General features: G+C 35.3%; 3 protein-coding genes across 4 annotated transcripts; 2 read left to right on the plus strand and 1 right to left on the minus strand.

The window, feature by feature from the left end:
* Positions 1–721: 721 nt before the first annotated feature.
* Positions 722–4,510, minus strand: LOC102630045 (UDP-N-acetylmuramoyl-L-alanyl-D-glutamate--2,6-diaminopimelate ligase MurE homolog, chloroplastic). Its single transcript, XM_006476491.4, has 5 exons — positions 2,549–4,510; positions 2,292–2,408; positions 2,029–2,204; positions 1,392–1,537; positions 722–1,170 (listed from the first exon to the last, which is right to left on the minus strand). The coding sequence occupies exons 1-5, from the start codon at positions 4,410–4,412 to the stop codon at positions 1,152–1,154; spliced, it is 2,322 nt and encodes a 773-aa protein (XP_006476554.2). The 5' UTR covers positions 4,413–4,510; the 3' UTR covers positions 722–1,151.
* Positions 4,511–11,043: 6,533 nt separating this feature from the next.
* LOC102630348 (uncharacterized) lies at positions 11,044–15,333 on the plus strand. Of its 2 annotated transcripts, none has more exons than XM_006476494.4 (7): positions 11,044–11,383; positions 11,493–11,696; positions 11,857–11,924; positions 12,079–13,732; positions 13,810–13,958; positions 14,098–14,287; positions 14,375–15,333. In XM_006476494.4, the coding sequence occupies exons 2-7, from the start codon at positions 11,543–11,545 to the stop codon at positions 14,965–14,967; spliced, it is 2,808 nt and encodes a 935-aa protein (XP_006476557.2). In that variant the 5' UTR covers positions 11,044–11,383; positions 11,493–11,542; the 3' UTR covers positions 14,968–15,333. The 2 variants fall into 2 exon arrangements, with proteins under 2 accessions (XP_006476557.2, XP_006476555.2); XM_006476492.4 differs by having other exon boundaries at positions 11,050–11,383; positions 14,372–15,333.
* Positions 15,334–16,462: 1,129 nt separating this feature from the next.
* On the plus strand, positions 16,463–20,046 carry LOC102631051 (uncharacterized). The gene is made up of 6 exons (XM_025098888.2): positions 16,463–17,117; positions 17,912–18,162; positions 18,297–18,672; positions 18,781–18,912; positions 18,994–19,169; positions 19,581–20,046. Exons 1-6 carry the CDS (start codon positions 16,581–16,583, stop codon positions 19,702–19,704), a joined length of 1,596 nt encoding a protein of 531 aa, XP_024954656.2. The 5' UTR covers positions 16,463–16,580; the 3' UTR covers positions 19,705–20,046.
* The last annotated feature ends 237 nt before the right edge of the window (positions 20,047–20,283 follow it).

The following is a 20,283-nucleotide window of genomic DNA, read 5'->3' on the forward strand; positions in this document are numbered from 1 at the left end:
CTGTAAAAGAAGTCTCATTTCTTTTTCTTTTGATTCTTTTTTTTTTTCTCAAAGTAATAAAATCATAAACTTCTATGCTGTAAATTAGGGGATAATTTTCTTTGGATGGCAAGTTACCATATCATGCTAAATAAATGCTTAACCAGATTTGGTATTGTAGTAGGAAAAATGATAGAATATCTCTAAGATATCATGTTACTCATACAATATATAAATGATATTATAGTATGTGTACATTTATTTTCAAAAACTGATAATTAAGTGAAAATTATATAAAATAAAATGAAAATGGAAGTTATATTAAATTAATTCGTCTTGCAGTAATTATTGCATGCAAGACATACGGAGGAAGAAATCAGGTAAAAACAAGCTGGTCAATTCATTGCTTTGCAAAAGGCATGCATCAACTTAACACATCAGTTTCAAAAATTGATTGTTATGCCATATATTTCACAATCAAGATTCAAGGCACAGAAATGCATGAGCATTACCCTTACGGGGAAAGACTTCTTTGACCATTTTCTTTCAACAAAATATCAAAGCTGCATTCATTCATTTGAAGTTATGGGCTGAGGCACGACAATTTTGTTTTTCTTTTTCACACGTGAAATTAAATAGATTTTAGCATTGTCTACAAATCCAGCTGGCACAAAATTACCAACAAAACGAAGGCAATTTGTTTGTCCAATTTGACTCCAATTTTGCTAGTGAAATAAATCCCTTATCCCTAAAACTTCATGTTTAACAAATAATAGGCATCTCAAATCAGAATTTGTTACAAACAAACTTCGCTCACCGAAATGGGATACATCATTGGTTCAACGAAGGTGGTTTCGGTCATTAATTTACATTTGCATACAAAGATTGGTACAAAGTTACAGAGATATATCCGCTTACAACAAGATACCATCAAAATTTGTTGTATTGCCTAATGTCTCTGGAGCTTTTATGGAATAACACCATCATATTAACCATGCCGAAAGAGCCCAAGCATCATAGAATTTTAACAATCATTTATCTAGTGTAGGTCTCTTAATGGCTTCACTTCAAATATAATGTACCCTTAGAAATGTACACCCTTGGGGCATTTCTCTAACTCAAGGATTCAAACCATTTCTTTGTATTTAAGTGCAAAGATTCTGGCCTCTCTTTTAATGAGACTCTGGTAACCTGCAGCAGCATGAAGAATGGTTAATACAATGTTTGTCGAGGCATTTATAACCTAGGAAACCACATAAGAGCAGCAAATAAGTTCCCACATCAGCAAACTGACACTGGGCAGTAAAAAAAAAAAAAAAAATTCTTTGGTAGAGCTGTTTACGTCCTTAATCTAATGCTCAGAAGTATCAACCAAGAATGTGTAAAGGAGGGAAAGGATGGAGTTAACTTACCGCCATGGGAATTCACTAGTGTCTATTCCTGCTTGGTGAAGTTCATCAACATACTGCAATGCTTCCCTGCTTTCCTCACGGTCATCAAAGAACTCCTTTTTGTCACCTTCAATTTGATATGTTTCATGACCTTTGCCAGCAACTACCTGGCAACATTGATTATAAAATCAGATAACAAGGATATAAATGATTAAAATCACGATAACAAGGGAGGACAGGCAAGGATAGGTATTGATTAATCAATAAACCATTCAACAATGCAAATTGTATACACCATCTGTTTCCCAAATGTCAAACAGAGATCTGAAAGCTACATGCAAAATGATTTGTTTAAATCACAGAAAACTGCATTTAAATTTACTTTGCTTTACAAAACAGCTAGTTTTTGGAACATTTTCGCCTTCTTTGGTTAACCATACCCAAGTCCTTCGAGCTATTCATAATAAAAACATAAATATTCAATATCTTATGAATATTTCAACTTCAGAAAAACCACTATGATCTGGAACTAACCTACTTACTTTCTGTGGTTCTGCAAACCCTGTCAGTTTCAAGCGTAAACTTTATATACCCATTTCTATTGTTGTTCGACATAAATCCAAACAAAAGAAAAGCATAATGGGATACAGAAACTTACAACCATATCACCTTCTTCACCCATGGCAACAGCACAACGTACTGCTACTCTTCTGATATCATGCAGAAAAAGACGATGACCATTTGGAAGAGGAGGGTAGTAATCATTCTCTCCATATTTCAAATACTCCTGCATTGTCCATCCTACACCAGCCAACATGTCATCCAAGATGTCCACTGGGGAGACGAAATATACAGGCATTAGTTCCAGAAACTGCATTACTAGTCATTTTAGGGTGTGTTTGTATAACATTATATACGTACGTGGATCTTCATTCATTGGATTGTCTGATGTCAGAATAGTCACATCACTTTTATCCGTCGCAATTTTTGTCATCAGAGGTCTCTTACCTCTGTCACTCTCACCAGCACAACCAACGACTGCAGGTAAAAGTAAAACAAATAGGTCAGGGAAGAGTCCAAGAATGCAAAATAATGGATCTAGTCACCTTAGGGCAAAATTAGAAGATGATGTTACTTTCATATACAGAACACACACGCATTTTATATATGAAGCATACCAGTTATTATCCTCCTTGGTGCAAGCTCCCTCACTGAATCAAGTAGTCTAGAAAGGGCATCAGGAGTATGAGCATAATCCACAATCACCCCAAATGCTTGCTCCTCATCTATCAACTCACATCTCCCTGGAACTGCATCGACCTCTTCAATCCCTCTCACAATATCCTCCAATGGCGCACCAACTGCTATTCCAACCGCAACAGCTGCAAGAATGTTGTAAATATTATGCCTTCCAAGCAATCCTGAAGAAATCTCCAGTATCCCATGGGGGGTATTAACCAAAACCTGAGTCTCAAACAATGAGAGTTCAAACTTCAAAGGATGAACATCCGCTTTCTTATTCTCCATTGCAAATGTCACAACAGGCACATCTGGGTTCCCTTGAGCAATAAAAGACGTGGCATTTGGGTCATCAATGTTGACCACCTTCCTATGTCTCTCTGGATCCACCATCCTCGAAAACAACTTTGCCTTGGCATTCCTATATTCCTCTTCAGTCCCATGAAAATCCATATGATCCCTGGTCAAATTAGTAAAAACCGCAATATCAAAATCAACCTCACTGCATCTCCCTAATGCCAATCCATGAGAAGAAGCCTCCATGACAACAGCCTCAGTTCCATTATGGAGCATCTTGGCCATCAAATTTTGAACCATAACAGCATCTGGGGTCGTTCTTGGTGATTCCAACTTATTGTCACCATGAATGTAATATGAAACCGAGCTCAACATCCCAGTCCTCAACCCCATTGCTTCATACATTCCTTTAATCAAATAAGCAGTAGTTGTTTTCCCATTAGTACCAGTTATCCCAATCACTGCCATATTCTTCGACGGATGCCTATAAAAAGAGGCAGCCAATGCGGGCAACACCAAATTAGTATCCTCCACAATCACCAAAGCCTTACAACCCAAAGTCTCCTCTATATCAATCTCTTTACTAGCAACAACAGCAACAGCACCTCTCTTATCAGCCTCACTCAAATACAAATGTCCGTCAGTTTTCCTCCCAACACAACACACAAACAAATCACCAGCACTCACCACTCGAGAATCATGCTGTATTCCAGTGATCTCAACCTCTAAATCACCGTAAACAGAAACTGGCACCACCTTACTCTCATCTAACAACTCAGCTAAACTCATTTTAAACTTGGGTTCCACAATTCTAGCTCTACTCTTACCAAAACTATCAAAATCCAAATCAAAAGACGAATCTAACACTAACCCATTTCCTTTATCTTTATACTTATCACTAGTAGCATCAAGATTCACATCGAACTTACCTGATTTACTATCATCGTCAAAACCCTCATCTTCTTCGTCTTCAGAAACCACTCTTAAGCCCTGTAACTCATCAATCTCTTCCAAGTCAACAACTTCCTCGGGCTCTAACTCTTCAATGCCTTGGCGAGCAGTGTCATCTTCTCGCTTCTTAGGCTTTATAAGTCCTTTTTTAACATACTCATCTCGTTTCATCGCAACAGCTTTATCAATTTCACCAAAAAAATCATCTTGTTCAGAAACATCACCCGTATTGACCGGTGGGTCATCCACGTCAGCAATGGCGTTGAGGTACGTGGACTGATTGGCCTTGAAGTCGTCCTCTTGACGCTTTCGAGCTTTGGCGGCTTGACGGTGGATTTGCTGGAACTTTGAGACTCCATGGGCGGTGTCTTCTGGGGCTTCTGGCGGGTCGTCGTCGGACGGTGTCGGGTAAAACTTTCCGTCAGGGCCGATGGCCTTTAACGGACGGAGGGAAATGAAATTGAAGCGCTTTGGAGGGAAAGAAATGAATGGTTTCGGAGGGAAATTGTGATGAAATTTGAAGGTGAGTGTGGGAATTGTGAAACTGAAACCCATTTGGATATTTGATTTTGAGTGTTTAAAACCGAGGGAGGGGTTTAAGCATGAAGATAGCTTACGGGTTTACGTGTTCGGTTTCCTGTTTCCACGTTCAAAACGGTGCGTCGTCTTTAATGCGCTGGAGCTTTTTTAAGTTTTTTAAATTTATTTCCTAAAGTACATACATGTAATTAACAAAAAATATAAATTTATATATCAAAATTAATTCTTATAAAATTTTAACTAACAAATATTGTTTTTTAAATCACATACAAATCTTATAATATTAAATTTATCTCATATTTTTTTATTATATTATTTTTATCTTTTAACTCTAAATTCTTATAATTTTTTTAGAAACATAATAATATAAATTATGAAATAGAGTCAGTATACAATTTTTTTAAAAATGATTTATCTAATTAAATTTTCACTTAAAATAAAAAAATAATTTATGTCAAGTTGTTTTAAATAATAGTAATTAAAAATAAGTTTTATGAAAAATTTTGGAGCTTTTTTTTCATTTAAAATGATAAGTGTTGGATAGTAATATTCTTGATGTCCACTTTAGTGCAAACTAGTTACTAAACATGGCCAAAGTACAAGAGTGAGGATATCATTAAAATACATATTTTAATACATTAAATTTTTATTTTTTGTTTGTTACTATATTAAAATTTATATTTTTTGTTTGTTATTAGCATCCGCGCTAAAGAATGATATATATTTCAACTAATCATGATAATTTACATGCATGTATGGAAGTTGTAAAAAAGTTAAGAGGAATGCTCCATGAGCACCCAACTTTCTTAACATTGCTCCTTGACCATTTTATTAATCATTATGCGTATACTTCAACTATTGAGTTGTATTCCACATTGGTTAATAAAGAGAAGATACTTGGATTTATAAAGAAAATAGGCTACTTAACCCAATAGGCTAGTCTTTTAAATTGAATATATAAAAATCCTAGACCAAATCCCCCCCCCCCCAATAATTAATATCAGAGGTAGACCTTAATAGACAGAATGTGATGATGGAACAACTCAGGTATATCGGACGAAAGAACTAGGGTCCAGCAGTGGTTTCATCCGAGAGGAGAATTGTTGAGTTGTGTCTCACATTAGCTAATAAATGAGAGATACTTGAGTTTATAAGAAGAATAAATCACTCCACCCAATAGATTAGTCTTTTGAATTGGAAACCTTGAAATCCTAAACTAAGCCCCCCCAACACCAACCAATCATGATAATTTACACACATATATATGACAAGCGGTAAATGATTAAATAGAAATACTTCAAGAGCACCAAAAACCTTCTCTTGTTTAATATGTGTAATTAAACAGGTAAGTAATCGGCTCTTTTAATCCACCTTGTTTACATATATAGAAAAATCTATTTTCTCACAAATTCTATTGGGCTAATATGTATTTTCTTTTAGTTTTTCTTATTGAATCTAGAAGTTTTAGGGTTTATTTATCATATTACAATAATTTTGAATTTATTTTGTAGTTAATGCAATAAATATTTACTAGATTAAATCATATTTAATTAATTAAATTAGTAAAATACAATGAAATTTTTAATTGACGAAGTATACGTTCATTGAATTGTAAATGAATGGGGTTTGATGGCTATAGTTTTTGTTTCAATGGGAGTTCATGTAGTGAAAGTCAAGAACTTCAAGATGAACTCGTGAACAACTAAGTATCTATGTAACATGAAAGATATAGCTCATTTGCCACTAGTTCTGAGTAATTTCTGAAATTTGGTTATCAGATTTTTTTTTTTTGTTTTAAAAAAAAACATAGTTTGATCATGGAATATATCATCACAGTATGACATTGCTTAATTAGGTTCACGCCATTGCTTTTGTGGTTCTGTAATTGGAATTCTGCAACTATTCAATCTGCCATCTCATTCACCATAGCTTATCAGATTTTTTTTTTTTAATTGCTTTATACAGCATTGATTGGTGGATAAATTTGAAGTTTCCTCACTGTTCCTAGTCTTGGTTAGCTGTAACCAGTGGAATCCTTTTTATAGTCCAATTATATTGTTTGATTTGCACAATCTTTCTTAGTGATCAGGAAATCAAATACAAAACAGGAGAGTCATTTAGAATATCGCCGGTTTAGTTCAATTTAATAAGCTATATTATTCTTATTCATGTCAGTGTTTTTATGTTTCAAATTTCTTTCTTTAACTAATTCATTTGTTGGATTTTATCCATGCAATTAACAATTTTCTGCTGTGTTTGACATCATTATCTGTTGGACGGAGGTTGCCTGGTGGAGCAGAGACTAGATTGGTAGGGCCAGGCCGAGTCCAGTCCGCGTGTCAGAAAATCCAAATCTCAGGCCCAGGCTAAACCCAAATCGCTGGTATGTTCACTAATGAAATGACGCATAGCAACTTTAATTTGGTCACCGAACATCCGAAATTGGTAGAAGTGCACTTTCATGGCCTGCCTCCTCGTGATTGGCCATCTAACTAAGAAAAGAAGACGTGTTTTGCGGGGATAATACATGTACCATACGAGGAGGATTTGTGACCGGCCAAAGTATCTGATGAAGAGCAACAATAGGGATCTCATATTTTTCATTTTAAATTTTAGTTTAAATGATATATTATTTATTTATTGGTTAATAATTTTTTATAAAATTTAAGTGAATTAATTGAATTATTCTCACTTAAATAATAGTATATCATTTAAGATGATATTAATAACATTATTCGATTTAATCATATAATAAAATAGTAGATTTTGTTATAGAACCAACTGTGGAGTCTACTATAAAATTCATTAAAATTTATATCACAAATATCAGTAAAAATCTCGAAATAAGATTTACTGCTCTGTTAAATAGTAAAACATTAGTTTTCAATTAAATTGAGCTGATAGAACAGTCACACACAAACTTTTTCTGTAACCCGCATGATTAGTTCAGTCATCAGGGACGTTTCTAGAATAAATTACAACAAAATTGTCAGCAGAGGTCGGTGGTTCTTATTATCGACATCATTATCTCCATAATTACTATAAAATATGTGCACTGGCATTTATTGTTTTTTCATGATTGAGGATGCCGTTGATTTTTGAAGTGGTATTTGGACCATTAATAATCACTTGCTTCATTCACTCGCCGTCCCACTAATTTTACTTGCAATCATCCTCCACCACGCGTACTTATAACTAATTGTATACCCTCCACCGAAAAAAATCATGCAGAGGAAATAATTAATATATGTATAATTGTGGCGGCAATACACTATTATTTCTTAATTGATCGAATTCAGGCATAAATTACTACTACTACTCTCTCTAATTGAATTCAACCATAAATTACTACTATTCTCTTATTTCCGTCTTTCTTTCTTCAATCAGAGAAACATAATTTTATTCAATAGTACCTAACAGTACAACAATTAATGTATATTAGTTGAAGGTGCTAAAATCATTCAATAATCGGATTTTTTTTTTGAATACTGTTTATACAGTATTACAATTAATATTTACACACAGATTCTACAATTAGGACCTTCATCGTGGCATGCACTCCTCTGAAGCGCTGCTCAAATTCTTCAGACCCTCTCAAATATTCGAGGGCTGTCCACTCTACTCACATTTCGTGAGGTTACAATTAATATTTACACACAGATTCTACAATTAGGACCTTCATCGTGTCATGTACTCCTCTGAAGCGCTGCCCAAATTCTTCAAACCCTCTCAAATATTCGAGGGCTGTCCACTCTACTCACATTTCGTGAGGTTACAATTAATATTTACACACAGATTCTACAATTAGGACCTTCATCGTGTCATGTACTCCTCTGAAGCGCTGCCCAAATTCTTCAAACCCTCTCAAATATTCGAGGGCTGTCCACTCTACTCACATTTCGTGAGGAATAGACTAGCTCCACTCAATTATGTGATAATTGAGGAAGGATTGTAAATAAGCCCCATAAATGCTTTTATGAAGGCTCGAACCCTTGCACTCATTATTCTAAGTGCAAGGGCTCCCACTGGACCAAAGGCCCATTGGTATTCAATAATCGGACTTAAAATAACTTTTAAAGCTTGAGTAGATCATTATACTTCAAAGTGTACTTGTTATGTTCCAAACCATCAAACCACCAAATGGGGTTTGAGTGTACTTGCGAAAGGCATTCCAACGCTGAAGTCATATAATTTGAAGTAGAATTTATAATTCTGCTTTTGAATTCTTTTTTATTTGAAAAGAAACTGGCCAAAAGTCATTTTCTCGATCTTTTTAACTACTCTGAAGAGTGCAGAATTTGCAGGAGATACAATTCGAGATCTAAATCCTCACCGTCCTTTTTTTTTTTTTTTTAATTTTAGATCGCCAAATCTATAACTACTTAACTTTTTCTTTTTTTTTTATCTCCTATGGTATGTGATTTCATTAATTATCACGTGCCATTCATTTGTTTAGTTTTTGTTATCATATCTGTTAAGTTTATTAAATGTTACATAAGTAATCACATTTCTTCCCTTTGATATTATAATCTTATTCATATTTTCTGTGTCTTAAGTCTAAGTTTTTTTTTGAATTTATACTTAAACCGATTTCGAGTATTTATTGGGACATGTGGCATGGTTTAAGTGGCAATATTTTTTGGTACTTACAGTAGTTTATTGAGATTGATATATAATATACAATCTATCACGTTTAAAAAATTGTACAAACCACTAAAATTGCACTAAAAATCAGTGTTGGTGCCAAAAATTTGATATAGGAAGGGCTAAGTTATAGAAAATCACAATTTAATATGTATATTTTTTCTTTAAGAAGGAAAGTACCAAAATTTTAACATTATATTCAATCATGTTGTTTACTAGGTGGTATATTATTAATGATACTTAGTCATAGGTTAAGATTTTCTAAATGTCTCATTATTTATCTTATGATATATATTAAACCCAATAATTTATTTAAAATCTTGAAGACTTTTAATTTTAGCTCTAATGTGAGCTTACAAACATAGTTAGTTGGTGAAATTGGTCACGGTGATAAATTCCTTATCAATTGAAAGAGACATAAAAGAAAGGAACCATGTCTTAATTTGATAAGGAGATTGACAGATAAGAGGAAGATATAGAGAAATTATTTTGACATATAAATAATATTTTTATTTTAAAGAGAAGAAAAGAGTAAAATAGGAACTAAGAAGAGATAGCCTTTGCATTTTAAAAATTTCATAAACTTTGGAAGACTTTTAAGGCTATTAATGATAAATGGGTTATTGAAAAGAAAGGGTGGTGATATTTTTCACCGTGAAGTTGTGTAAATCCACCCAACTTTTGAGAACTAATTATAAAAAATTCACAATATTCTTAGCAATTTCAAATTAAGAATAAATTTGAATAATTAACTAATTAAATCATCATCAATATGATTATTAAGCTTAACTAAACAAACAAAAAACTAAGTAAATGTATTTGTGACATGATATCTCATGAAATTTATATGTTGTTATGAGATTGATTGACAGTGAGAATGATCTAATTAATTAACTGTTTGAATTTTTTTCTTATTTTAAAATTTAAAAAATATTGTGAATTTCTTAAGAATGAGTCCTTAAAATAAAGTGATTTTACACAAATTATCAGACGGAAATATTCTTCACTTGAACAGAAATATTTTAGAAATAATTTTACCATTTTTCTATTTAATCAACCCTTTCGCAGCACCATTTGACGCCGCCCATATTAAGAGTCATATAGAAAATAGTCCATTGAAAGATACGCTTTACACACAACATACGTCTCAGCTCTTTCAAAACATCTTTCATCACCGGATTTGGCGATTTCAACAGATCTTTGGCAGTTGAATAAATAGCTCGACGAACCACTAAAAATTTTACCACGATAGTGAACATGTAATAACCGGTTCACATAACCGTACGCGCGTCGAAGTTTACTAAAGATATTTTAGATCCTTCAAATCATTGTCTTCTTATCAGATTCGACACCTTTTTTTACCCCCCATTTTTTGGACAGGATTCGACACTTTCAAGTCAACTAACAATAAAGTAAAGTTTCTGCGGAGTCTAATTCACTGTTTGTAATTTTTCAAATCTGAACCTTGTGTGTTGTTGGTGTCTTAGGCGTTACATTATTGCTGGCTTTGCTGCTGATAGTACCCGCGGTCCCCTCCCCTAGTTTTGTTATTGGGCCCTATATGATTATTAATTCAGACACAGACGGCCGATTCAATTTCTGACCAAAACTAGCATTTTCTTCATCTCTCCATTATTTTGTTGTTGTTACCTTAAAAAACGTAATCTATGATATGAATAGAAATGGTCACAAGCTCAATAACAATAATCTCTCAGTCCACGAATTTTTAAACTGGAAAACGAGTACGACAGCAATTTTGAAATTTTTACTCGAATATAAAACGACATGGGGCAAAGGCACGGGCTTCGTTTGCGGATATGGATTGACAACGATGATTATTATGCCACATATCTTACACGACAACAACGTTTCTACAAACACAAATCCCGATATCAACCACTAACCCCAAATCTGTTACAGCGAGAGAGGGAAATATAAGAAAGACAAAAAGTTTTGCTTCGTTTGAAAGTTGTTTTTGTTCTTGGTCGTGCCCGTGCTCGTGCCCACCTATATAACTCATAACTGTGTGTATGTTACCTGCCGCCAGTGTCTATTTATAACTACTATTCACATTCACGTCATTTTCTTTTTTATCTGTTCTGCACCGAGTCGCACTTTCTTCTTTTCTTTTCGTTCATGGCCACTCTTTTAATGGCAAAATCTTAAAGTTATTATATTGCAATAGAAAAGAAAAGAAAAGGAAACCCAAAAAAAAAAAAAAAGGAAAAGAACTGGCGACTGGTCATATGTCGACCAGCCGATGGGACAAGACAAGCCCACTGTTTCGGTTTGGTTTTTGTCTTTTGGAGCTCTTCGAACCAGCAGTCTAGACCAAGCCTCAGGTTTGTTGGGTTCTTTTTACGTTATTTTTTTAATCTCTCTCGTAATTTTCATGACAGTAGCTGTTGATATACTGGTGCTATCCTTTTTTGTTTTCCTTTCTTTTTGCAGGTTAGCAGATGCAAAGTATGTACCGCGTTTAATAACTTTTTTGGCATATAATGGAGAAGATATCGCCTAAAAGTCCTGTGGTGTATGAGAGATACAAATCTAGCTGTGCATGGTGTTTAATTCGGTTCTGTGACTTTGGCCAAGGTGACTCTAATAACAGGAAGCTGATTTCTCATGGGAAAGGACTTAACTCACAAGTTTTAAGTAAGTATTTTATAATCAAAGATCGGTTTCTGCTGTTTCATAAATTGCTATATAAGAATGGAAGCCATTTTTATTGATCTATTTGTCAAGTCTGAACTGTTTTTAGATCCTACAGCTACGATGTTCAACTTGGTTCTGTATTCTGTTTTTTCATATGCAGGTGGATTGGATTCAAGGAATAGGCTTGATTTGCTTTCCAACTCCAATGTAAAATGCCAGTGTATTGATGTAAGTATCGGCAACCTACCTATTTTTGGGTTACCAACTTAACTTACTCCTGTTATTGATCCGTTCCCCCTAATTTCTGTAAATTTTTTTTCCCTAAATGTAAGTTTTACGGAGAAGCGCCATCTATGCCAATTAGCATCTCAATTTGTTTCAGGGTGGAGTAAACAACAAGTCTCAGATGATTGATTCTGATAAGGCAGATGTAATGAGAATGAGAAAAGGAGAAGGAGAGATGGCCACTGAGTTGCAGGTCAACAAGAAGATCACTAATACTGAAGGGCAACATACACCATCTAATAATACACAGCCCGTTGGTCGCTTGCCGACTAACCATAAAAGAAAGACAAGCAAGACTTTTCAGATGCATGGTTGTAAGGACATAGCAACCATGGGCCAGAGACAGCCTTATAATGAAAGTTCAGCAGACAGATCTTCAATAAAGTGTACCAAAGCGATACCGACAGAAGCATCCGGCACTATGGCACATCCTAGGAGGGATTGTGACTGTAGAAGTGTCAGCCATCCAAAGAATAAACGGGTTAGTGAAATAAATTTGCAAGTTAAGATGAATGAGGCAGCGGAAGCATTCGTAAATCAGAAGTTCACTAAAGGAAAATTCCTCGGCAAAAACAAGGCCAGCCACCAGTCTAGACATTTCTTGGATGCATTAGAGATATTGAATTCCAACAAGGAATTATTCATAAATCTGCTACAAGATCCCAATTCTTTGTTAGTCAAACATATCCAAGATTTGCGTCATTCTCAGGCAAACAAACAGGAGATCAACTGTAGCTTCCCAGAAGCTAAATTGTCAGAAAATTGTGGAACGACAGTCAGTAAAAGTAAAGAGCATGTCTGCAATCAAGTATCTTGTGACAGATACCCAACTAAAGGCAGTTTTGATCCTCAAACTTCAGAAAGAATTGTGGTTCTGAAGTGTGGATCAATAGCCGTGCAAAATGGTGCAGCTGACACCAGTGATTGCTCCTCTCCAGAGTCTCTTTATAGATTGAGGAATGAAGTGCAGAGTGCTAAACCTGCATATTTTTCCTTAGGACATATGAAGAGGAAGTTGAGACATGCTATTGGGTTTAGCAGAAAAGAGAAGAAGCCCTCGACATCAACTGATTGTACAAGACATAAATCTCCTATTGACATTGAGGACTCGGGAGATGGTGGTGGAGGAAATTGTCCGGAGACTGCACAAAGCAACCCATTGAGCAAGTGCAATCTTGGGACTGGTCAAATGGCAAAGTCTTTCTGTGTCAGGAAGGGAGCCAAAATGGGCAAACTGAAGGATTCTGCGTCAGGTACTAAAGAGCCAGTTGCTGCGAATGGTGGAAGTGACCTTGGAAACTCAACATCGTCCATTGTCGGGCATCTTAAACAAATTGAATCTAATATATACCTTGAATCTACGAACCATCTCTCTGAGGTTGTAAGGAAGAGAAATGAAGATTTTTCAAGAAAACAGGTACTGACGAACTCCAGAAGGATTGGTTCTCTGCCTGAATATGACTTCTTGGGAAGGTACCAGGACCATGGCTTTAATGCTGCACAGATGAGATTTTCTTCTTATAGCTATTACCAAATGGTCAATGAAAAGAAACAACATCAGAAAGAGAAGAAAAATGGGTACATAAGTCCTGTGAGGCAGATCATAGAGGCTCCATCCTTAGCAGATTATAAGAGATTTACTGATCAATTGCAAATCTTTGATAGGAAGCCAAATGACTCCGGCAATCATTTTCCTGATATCAAAAGGTACAAAAGGTTTAGTTCCCTAAGCGATCCTTCAAGCTCTAGAGGTAATTTTTTGTTACTTTTCCAATTCTCGTGGTTCTCAAATACTTTATCTTGTCTAAGCAGCTCAGTTAATATTCAGGTTCTGTGTATAATTCTGTGAAACGTGGAGAAATTAGTTCTTTGGGAGTTCCCTTTCAATCAAATGAATCACATAATAATGGTGCAACTCAAGGTTCTGGTCCCACCTACACGTATGAGGACAATGAACTTTTGGAGTGCTCAAAATTGGTAAACTTTGATTCCCAGCTCTGTCAAATAAATTAGTAGTGCTTCTGTCCATATTCTTTTCTATTACATTTTATTCTACTGCAACTCTGTGACATACTTCAGTGCATTGTTTTTTGCCACCGATTTTGGCCTTCTTCAGGATTTCCCTATGGAAAGCTTAACATCTCCATCTTCAGAAGATGCTTATTTTTCAAGCCCTTTAAGCATGAAGAAACTGGAAGAGTCTAATGGCATGAAAGATAAAGCAGAGCATGCAAGTCCAGTATCTGTTCTGGATCAGTTCTTCGTTGAAGATATCCCTAGCCCTCTAAGCACCATATCTCGATCTGGTAGGCTTTCAAGTCAGCAATCACGAGTTATTTGTTTTTGTTCTTCCAAAATGTTGCTGACTTTACCAACTTGAACTTCTGCAGCAGAGCCAGTAGTCGAGCCAAAACAAGATTATTGTGAAGAAAACTCTTGCACTGCTCCTGTGACATCTCCTGCAGATCTGAAGATCAATTCAAGCAATACCATGAATGAGCATGAATCCTTGTCCCAATATGTAACAGCAGTGTTGCAAGCTTCCGGTACAAAATGGGAAGAACTTTCAATGAAATGTCATTCGTCAGACCAACTTCTTGAACCATCCTTAATTGATGAGGTGGAGTTATTGCCTAACCTCCTCACTGTTGATAAGAAGCTCCTCTTTGATTATATCAATGAAGTCCTTCTAGAGGTATATCAAAGTCACTTCAGTTGCTGCCCCCGGCTATCATTTCTTATACCACAAATCCGACCAGCTCAAGCGGGAACAAATGTGGTTAACGAGGTGATGAAATGTGTCGACTTGGACATCCTGTTCCATCGACAGTTTCAAACTTTGGAGGGACTTGTTGAAAAGGACTTGGGAAAATCCAGAACAACATGGATGGACATTCGAATTGATACTGAAGTTGCTGTTACTGAATTGGTTGAAAGTGTTTTAGAAGAACTGGAATTGGAAATTTCAATCGATCTGCGTACTTGAAGCCTCGAATTTTGCTTTGCATGCTTTCTCATCAAACAATGTTTGTTATGGGATGCAAACTTGCAACTGGATGAATCAAGAAAGATTATAGAATTCTTTTTGATGAGTTAGAGAGGAGGCTGCTGATCGGGGACTCATCGAATCAAAATTCAGGGCCATCAAGTTTCTTGTTTTCTACTGTTACTGTATAGTTTACAATAAATGTCGAGAAATCACAGGTTTTATTTGTTGTTTTCAAAATTCCCCCGGTGGATGTTGTTTGAAATTTTCAACACAAAATAATTTCATACAAGAAACATAGCATTCTCCGGATCCCTGAGTAATACTGACTTGGGAAGAATAACATAAACGATCCATTTCAGGGAAGTTCACTAGCGTAGGGACGTATTTAATACATATTGAAAAATTATATCTCAAGTTAAAAAATTGTTAACAACATGGGATCTATTTGTTATATTTTTGTATATTTTTTCAATTTTAAAAGGTTTAACCGTTAAAGAGTGGGATATTTTCACCCCTAAGTTTTTTTTTTTTTTGTTTTTGTCGCGTGTAGTATTTTTTGAAGTCACAATTTTATCTTTAAGAATTAAGAACAGAGTCGAAACCTAAGAATAAAAAGAAAAAATATTTTGGGTTTCTAATTAACCGCCATGAATCTATTACAAAAGTCCCTATGAATTTATAAACCCAAACAAATTTAAACTTTAATTTTAAGAATTATTAAATCCTACACATTATTAAAAATAATGGTAGTTGTCACATAAAAACATTTTTCTATTCCCATAAACAAGATTAATTCTACCAGTTTCCATAATAATAGTTGAATGAACATTTTTAATAACAAAATTCGTGAAGAATCGTCTCTGTAATAACATGAGATAAATGATAGTTTAGTTGTTTATATAAGAAGTGAGATATTTAATAATATTGATAATGAGTCTTTTACATAACATTTTTAAAATATGAAAATACATCGAGTACATTTATAAATGTATTAGTAAATATTTTATATATTCAAAATTTTAGTTTCTAAATTTTGCTATTATCTAATTTAATCCCTAATAAATTATTTTTTTAGATCCACCACTACTTAAGAACGCAGTAATTAATTTGCACTTAATATATTGATCTTCAGCTAAAAATATTTGTTGATGTTTATTTTTGAATGATGGGTTTTTATACTAATTATTTGCAAGAAAAATAATATATACGAATGAATTTATGTGAATTTATAAAATTAAGGAAAGAAAGAAAAGAAAAGGTTAGTTAATGATTTGTTAAAATTATATAAATAATAAAAATTTTAATTAAAAAAAAGAATGTAGAGAAGAAATTTATGAGATATTTTAATAGGGTGCACGTATTTAATGGGGGTTGCCATACAGCAGTTGGGTTGAAAATAAAATGGTATTTTAAAATCTGATTACGAATTAAAAATTATATTTCCATCATTTTCAATAAATAATTTATCCACGCCCCCCACTTCCCGCCAAACTTAACAATAAAAACCCTAATTCTCCCTCATTCCTTAAACCCTGCCAAGCCAAGCCACCCACCAAAAATCCCAAAACCCCTAACCCTACCACTAACCAGACCACCTGCACCAGCAACAAATGGAGAATAAACCAGAACTCGTCCTTATCCTCGACTACGGTTCTCAATACACCCACCTAATAACCAGACGAATCCGTTCGCTCTCCATCTTGTCTCTTTGCCTCTCCGGCACTTGCTCTCTCGATGACATTACCGCCAAGAATCCCCGCGTCGTTATCCTTTCCGGCGGCCCCCACTCCGTCCACTCCCCCGATGCCCCTGCTTTTCCCGCTGGATTCCTCGAGTGGGCCCTGTCTAACGGCGTTTATGTTTTGGGAATTTGTTATGGGCTCCAGTTGATGGTTCAGAAGCTTGATGGTGTAGTTAAGGTTGGGGAGAAGCAGGAGTACGGGAGAATGGAGATACTGGTGGAACGTAGTTCGGGGATTTTTGGGAATAAGAAGGTGGGTCATCATCAGGTCGTTTGGATGAGTCACGGAGATGAGGCTGTTGTGTTGCCCGATGGATTCGAAGTCGTGGCGAGGAGTCAGCAGGGAGCTGTGGCTGCTGTTGAGAATAGAGAAAAGAGGCTTTTTGGGCTTCAGTATCATCCTGAGGTAGATGGAATTCGAATTTTCTAAAATTGTTTTTTTTTCCTCTTTTTTGGCGCTGCCCCCGGGGGGGGGGGGTGTTTATATATGAGTTGCGTTGGAGTTATTTGTCTTGATGTAAGGATGTGTGGATGTGTTGTAGGATCTATGGAGGTTTTGATGCTTATTGTCCTAGAATTTTACATAGACCTATTTGAAATGGTTTGACATATCAGTTGTTGACTGGATGCTACTAGGGGTGGAGCCCTGTTCAGACTAGAGGGTGCCACGGCACAATCAACAAATTCCTAAATAAAATATTTTTATGATAATATCATTATTTTTAAGTGTAAAATCTTCATTTGGTCCCTGCAGGGACGCACATTCTCTCACAATTTTTAAACTTTAGAGAAAAATGAAAGTTATATGATCCCACAAACATTAATTCTGATAAAAACTTGTACCTTTACAATTATTAATTTATTGTTAACAAATTCTTTTATCCTTCTCTTGCTAGAAATGGGTGAGCCTACTTTTTTGTTGATGTTTTATGGACTTTGTTTTATTTAAATTTGTATTACCTTTTTTTAATAGGAAAAGAACTTTTATACTATGAAAATAAAACTTTTGCATATTCCTGCCTATTCAATTGAAAAAATCATATTATTAGTTTTGAAATGTTTTAATTTGGTCTGAACTCTGAGCTCCGCCCCTGGATGTTGTGGTTTTGCTGTCGTTAGTGATTTAGTGTGGAACTATTGGAAGTTTATAATGGTATGCGAACTTCCAATTTTAATTGCTGATTATTGAATGTTCTGCAGGTGACACACTCACCTGAAGGGATGGAAACTCTTCGGTATTTTCTATTTGATGTTTGTGGAGTTAATGCAGGCTGGAAATTGGAAAATGTATTGGATGAAGAAGTTAAATGCATCAAGGATACTGTGGGGCTTGAAGATCATGTCATCTGTGCATTATCAGGGGGTGTAGATTCTACTGTTGCTGCAACTCTTGTTCATAAGGCAATTGGGGACCGGCTTCACTGTGTTTTTGTTGACAATGGTTTATTAAGGTAAGAGAGTGTGAATGTTTTTTCTGAAACAACTAAGATTAGATTTCATGGAAAGACTTTATATTGGTTCTACACTTTCATTTATCTTTTGGTTTCTCTCTGTAAATTTTCAATCATAATTTTGTTTTACATAGGTACAAAGAGAGGGAACGTGTTATGGATACCTTTGAAAAGGATCTACATTTACCAGTTACTTGTGTTGATGCAACTGATCAGTTCCTTAGTAAGCTGAAAGGTGTGATAGATCCTGAAACGAAGAGGAAAATAATTGGAAAGGAATTCATCTGCATCTTTGATGCTTTTGCCCATGATTTGGAGCAGAAATTAGGAAAGAAGCCTGCTTACTTGGTCCAAGGAACCTTGTATCCAGATGTAATTGAATCATGCCCACCACCTGGAACGGGAAGAACCCACTCCCACACAATCAAAAGCCATCATAATGTTGGGGGGCTTCCTAAAGACATGAAGTTGAAGCTCATTGAACCTCTTAAACTTCTATTTAAGGACGAGGTTTGGTTTTCGATTTTACCGTATCATGCGTTCATACTAATAAAGATGATTTCCATTCGTGTTTATAGTTGATTCTATTTTGGCCATTTTCTTTCTCTATTTATGAAGGTCCGTCAACTTGGCCGGATATTGAATGTTCCCGAGCAATTTCTAAAGCGTCATCCATTCCCTGGCCCTGGCCTTGCAGTGCGAGTCCTTGGTGATGTAACTGAAGGCAATTCCTTGGATATCCTTCGACAGGTATGTGTAGTTTATGCTTTGAGCGATAACCCTATGTCGTTGTTTACCCTTTTAAACCTTAGTTTTTTGACTTCTTTTCAGGTTGATGAAATTTTTATTCAATCAATCAAGGAGGCAGGTCTTTATGATTTGATTTGGCAAGCTTTTGCAGTGTTTTTGCCTGTAAGATCAGTTGGAGTTCAAGGCGATCAAAGAACTCATTCTCATGTTGTTGCTCTCAGAGCTGTTACAAGCCAAGATGGAATGACAGCAGATTGGTAAGCCCCCAATTTTTTCACTTTTGATGGTTTCTGTAGAGTTGTGTATATGCATAAGCTAGCAAACGACCATATGAGCATTTGATGGCATGTAAACTAAGGTCTATATTCATGTTCCATCGGAAGTTTATTTCGATGAACCTTGCCTCTCGAATCCCTTGTCTTTACTGCTAATTGTTTTTTTATTCTTTTTTCAAAAGGCTGCTAATTTAAAAGTTCATAATTTTGCAAATTTATTGTCATGTTTGTTTTCTAGTGCCGCTAATTATTTCTATGGAGTGTTGGAAATTACTCTTTCGCTGTATTCTCTGTGAAATAGTGTAGGCTTTTTGGCTTTGATTTTTGGGGTAGAATAAAATTTCTTGCATGCAACTTGCTTATTTTTTCTCTTTGGATCTGTGGAAATTACAGGTACTATTTTGAACACAAATTCCTTGATGATGTAGCCAGAAAAATCTGTAATACTGTTCGAGGTGTAAACCGAGTTGTTCAAGACATCACATCAAAGCCTCCATCTACGATTGAGTGGGAATGATCCTCTGTTGAATGCCTTGTGGCTTATGAAAAGTACAAGACTCTTTAGTCGTTTAGAGTTAAGCTTATGCATCAATTATTACCTTCCCTCTGCTTCTAATCAAGAGGGGTCATGAGATGAAAGTTGAATTACACAAAAGCTCATAGTGTTTTATGTCTGTGCCCTTATCCATATTACATAATTCTCATAAGGTAATATATTTTGGAGGGTTGATGGCTTAACATTTGTGCGGAGACTTCGTACTGACTTGTTACTACACTATTTTTTTTACCATATCGGTTTTTATGAGCTTTTATGCTTTTGCTATATTTATCAGAAATTATATGTTTCTGTTTTCCTCAAGCTATATGAGAAGTGTGTATTTGTTGCTGATGTGAAGGTGTGACTTGAGCATCAAAAATTTGTTAGCAAGAACTGTGAAATGCTGAATTCATGCTTTAGAAACCTATTTCCTATCTTTGCTTGTATATACATTTTCACAATTAAGCTTCAATGTTATTATGTTATTACCATTGTCAGTCCATTTTTTTTGTTTGATGGTGGCACTTGCTGCTCATAGTCTGTGGTCTCCACCATAAT

Source organism: Citrus sinensis, chromosome 3 (genome assembly GCF_022201045.2).
Source record: "Citrus sinensis cultivar Valencia sweet orange chromosome 3, DVS_A1.0, whole genome shotgun sequence".
NCBI lineage: Eukaryota > Viridiplantae > Streptophyta > Magnoliopsida > Sapindales > Rutaceae > Citrus > Citrus sinensis.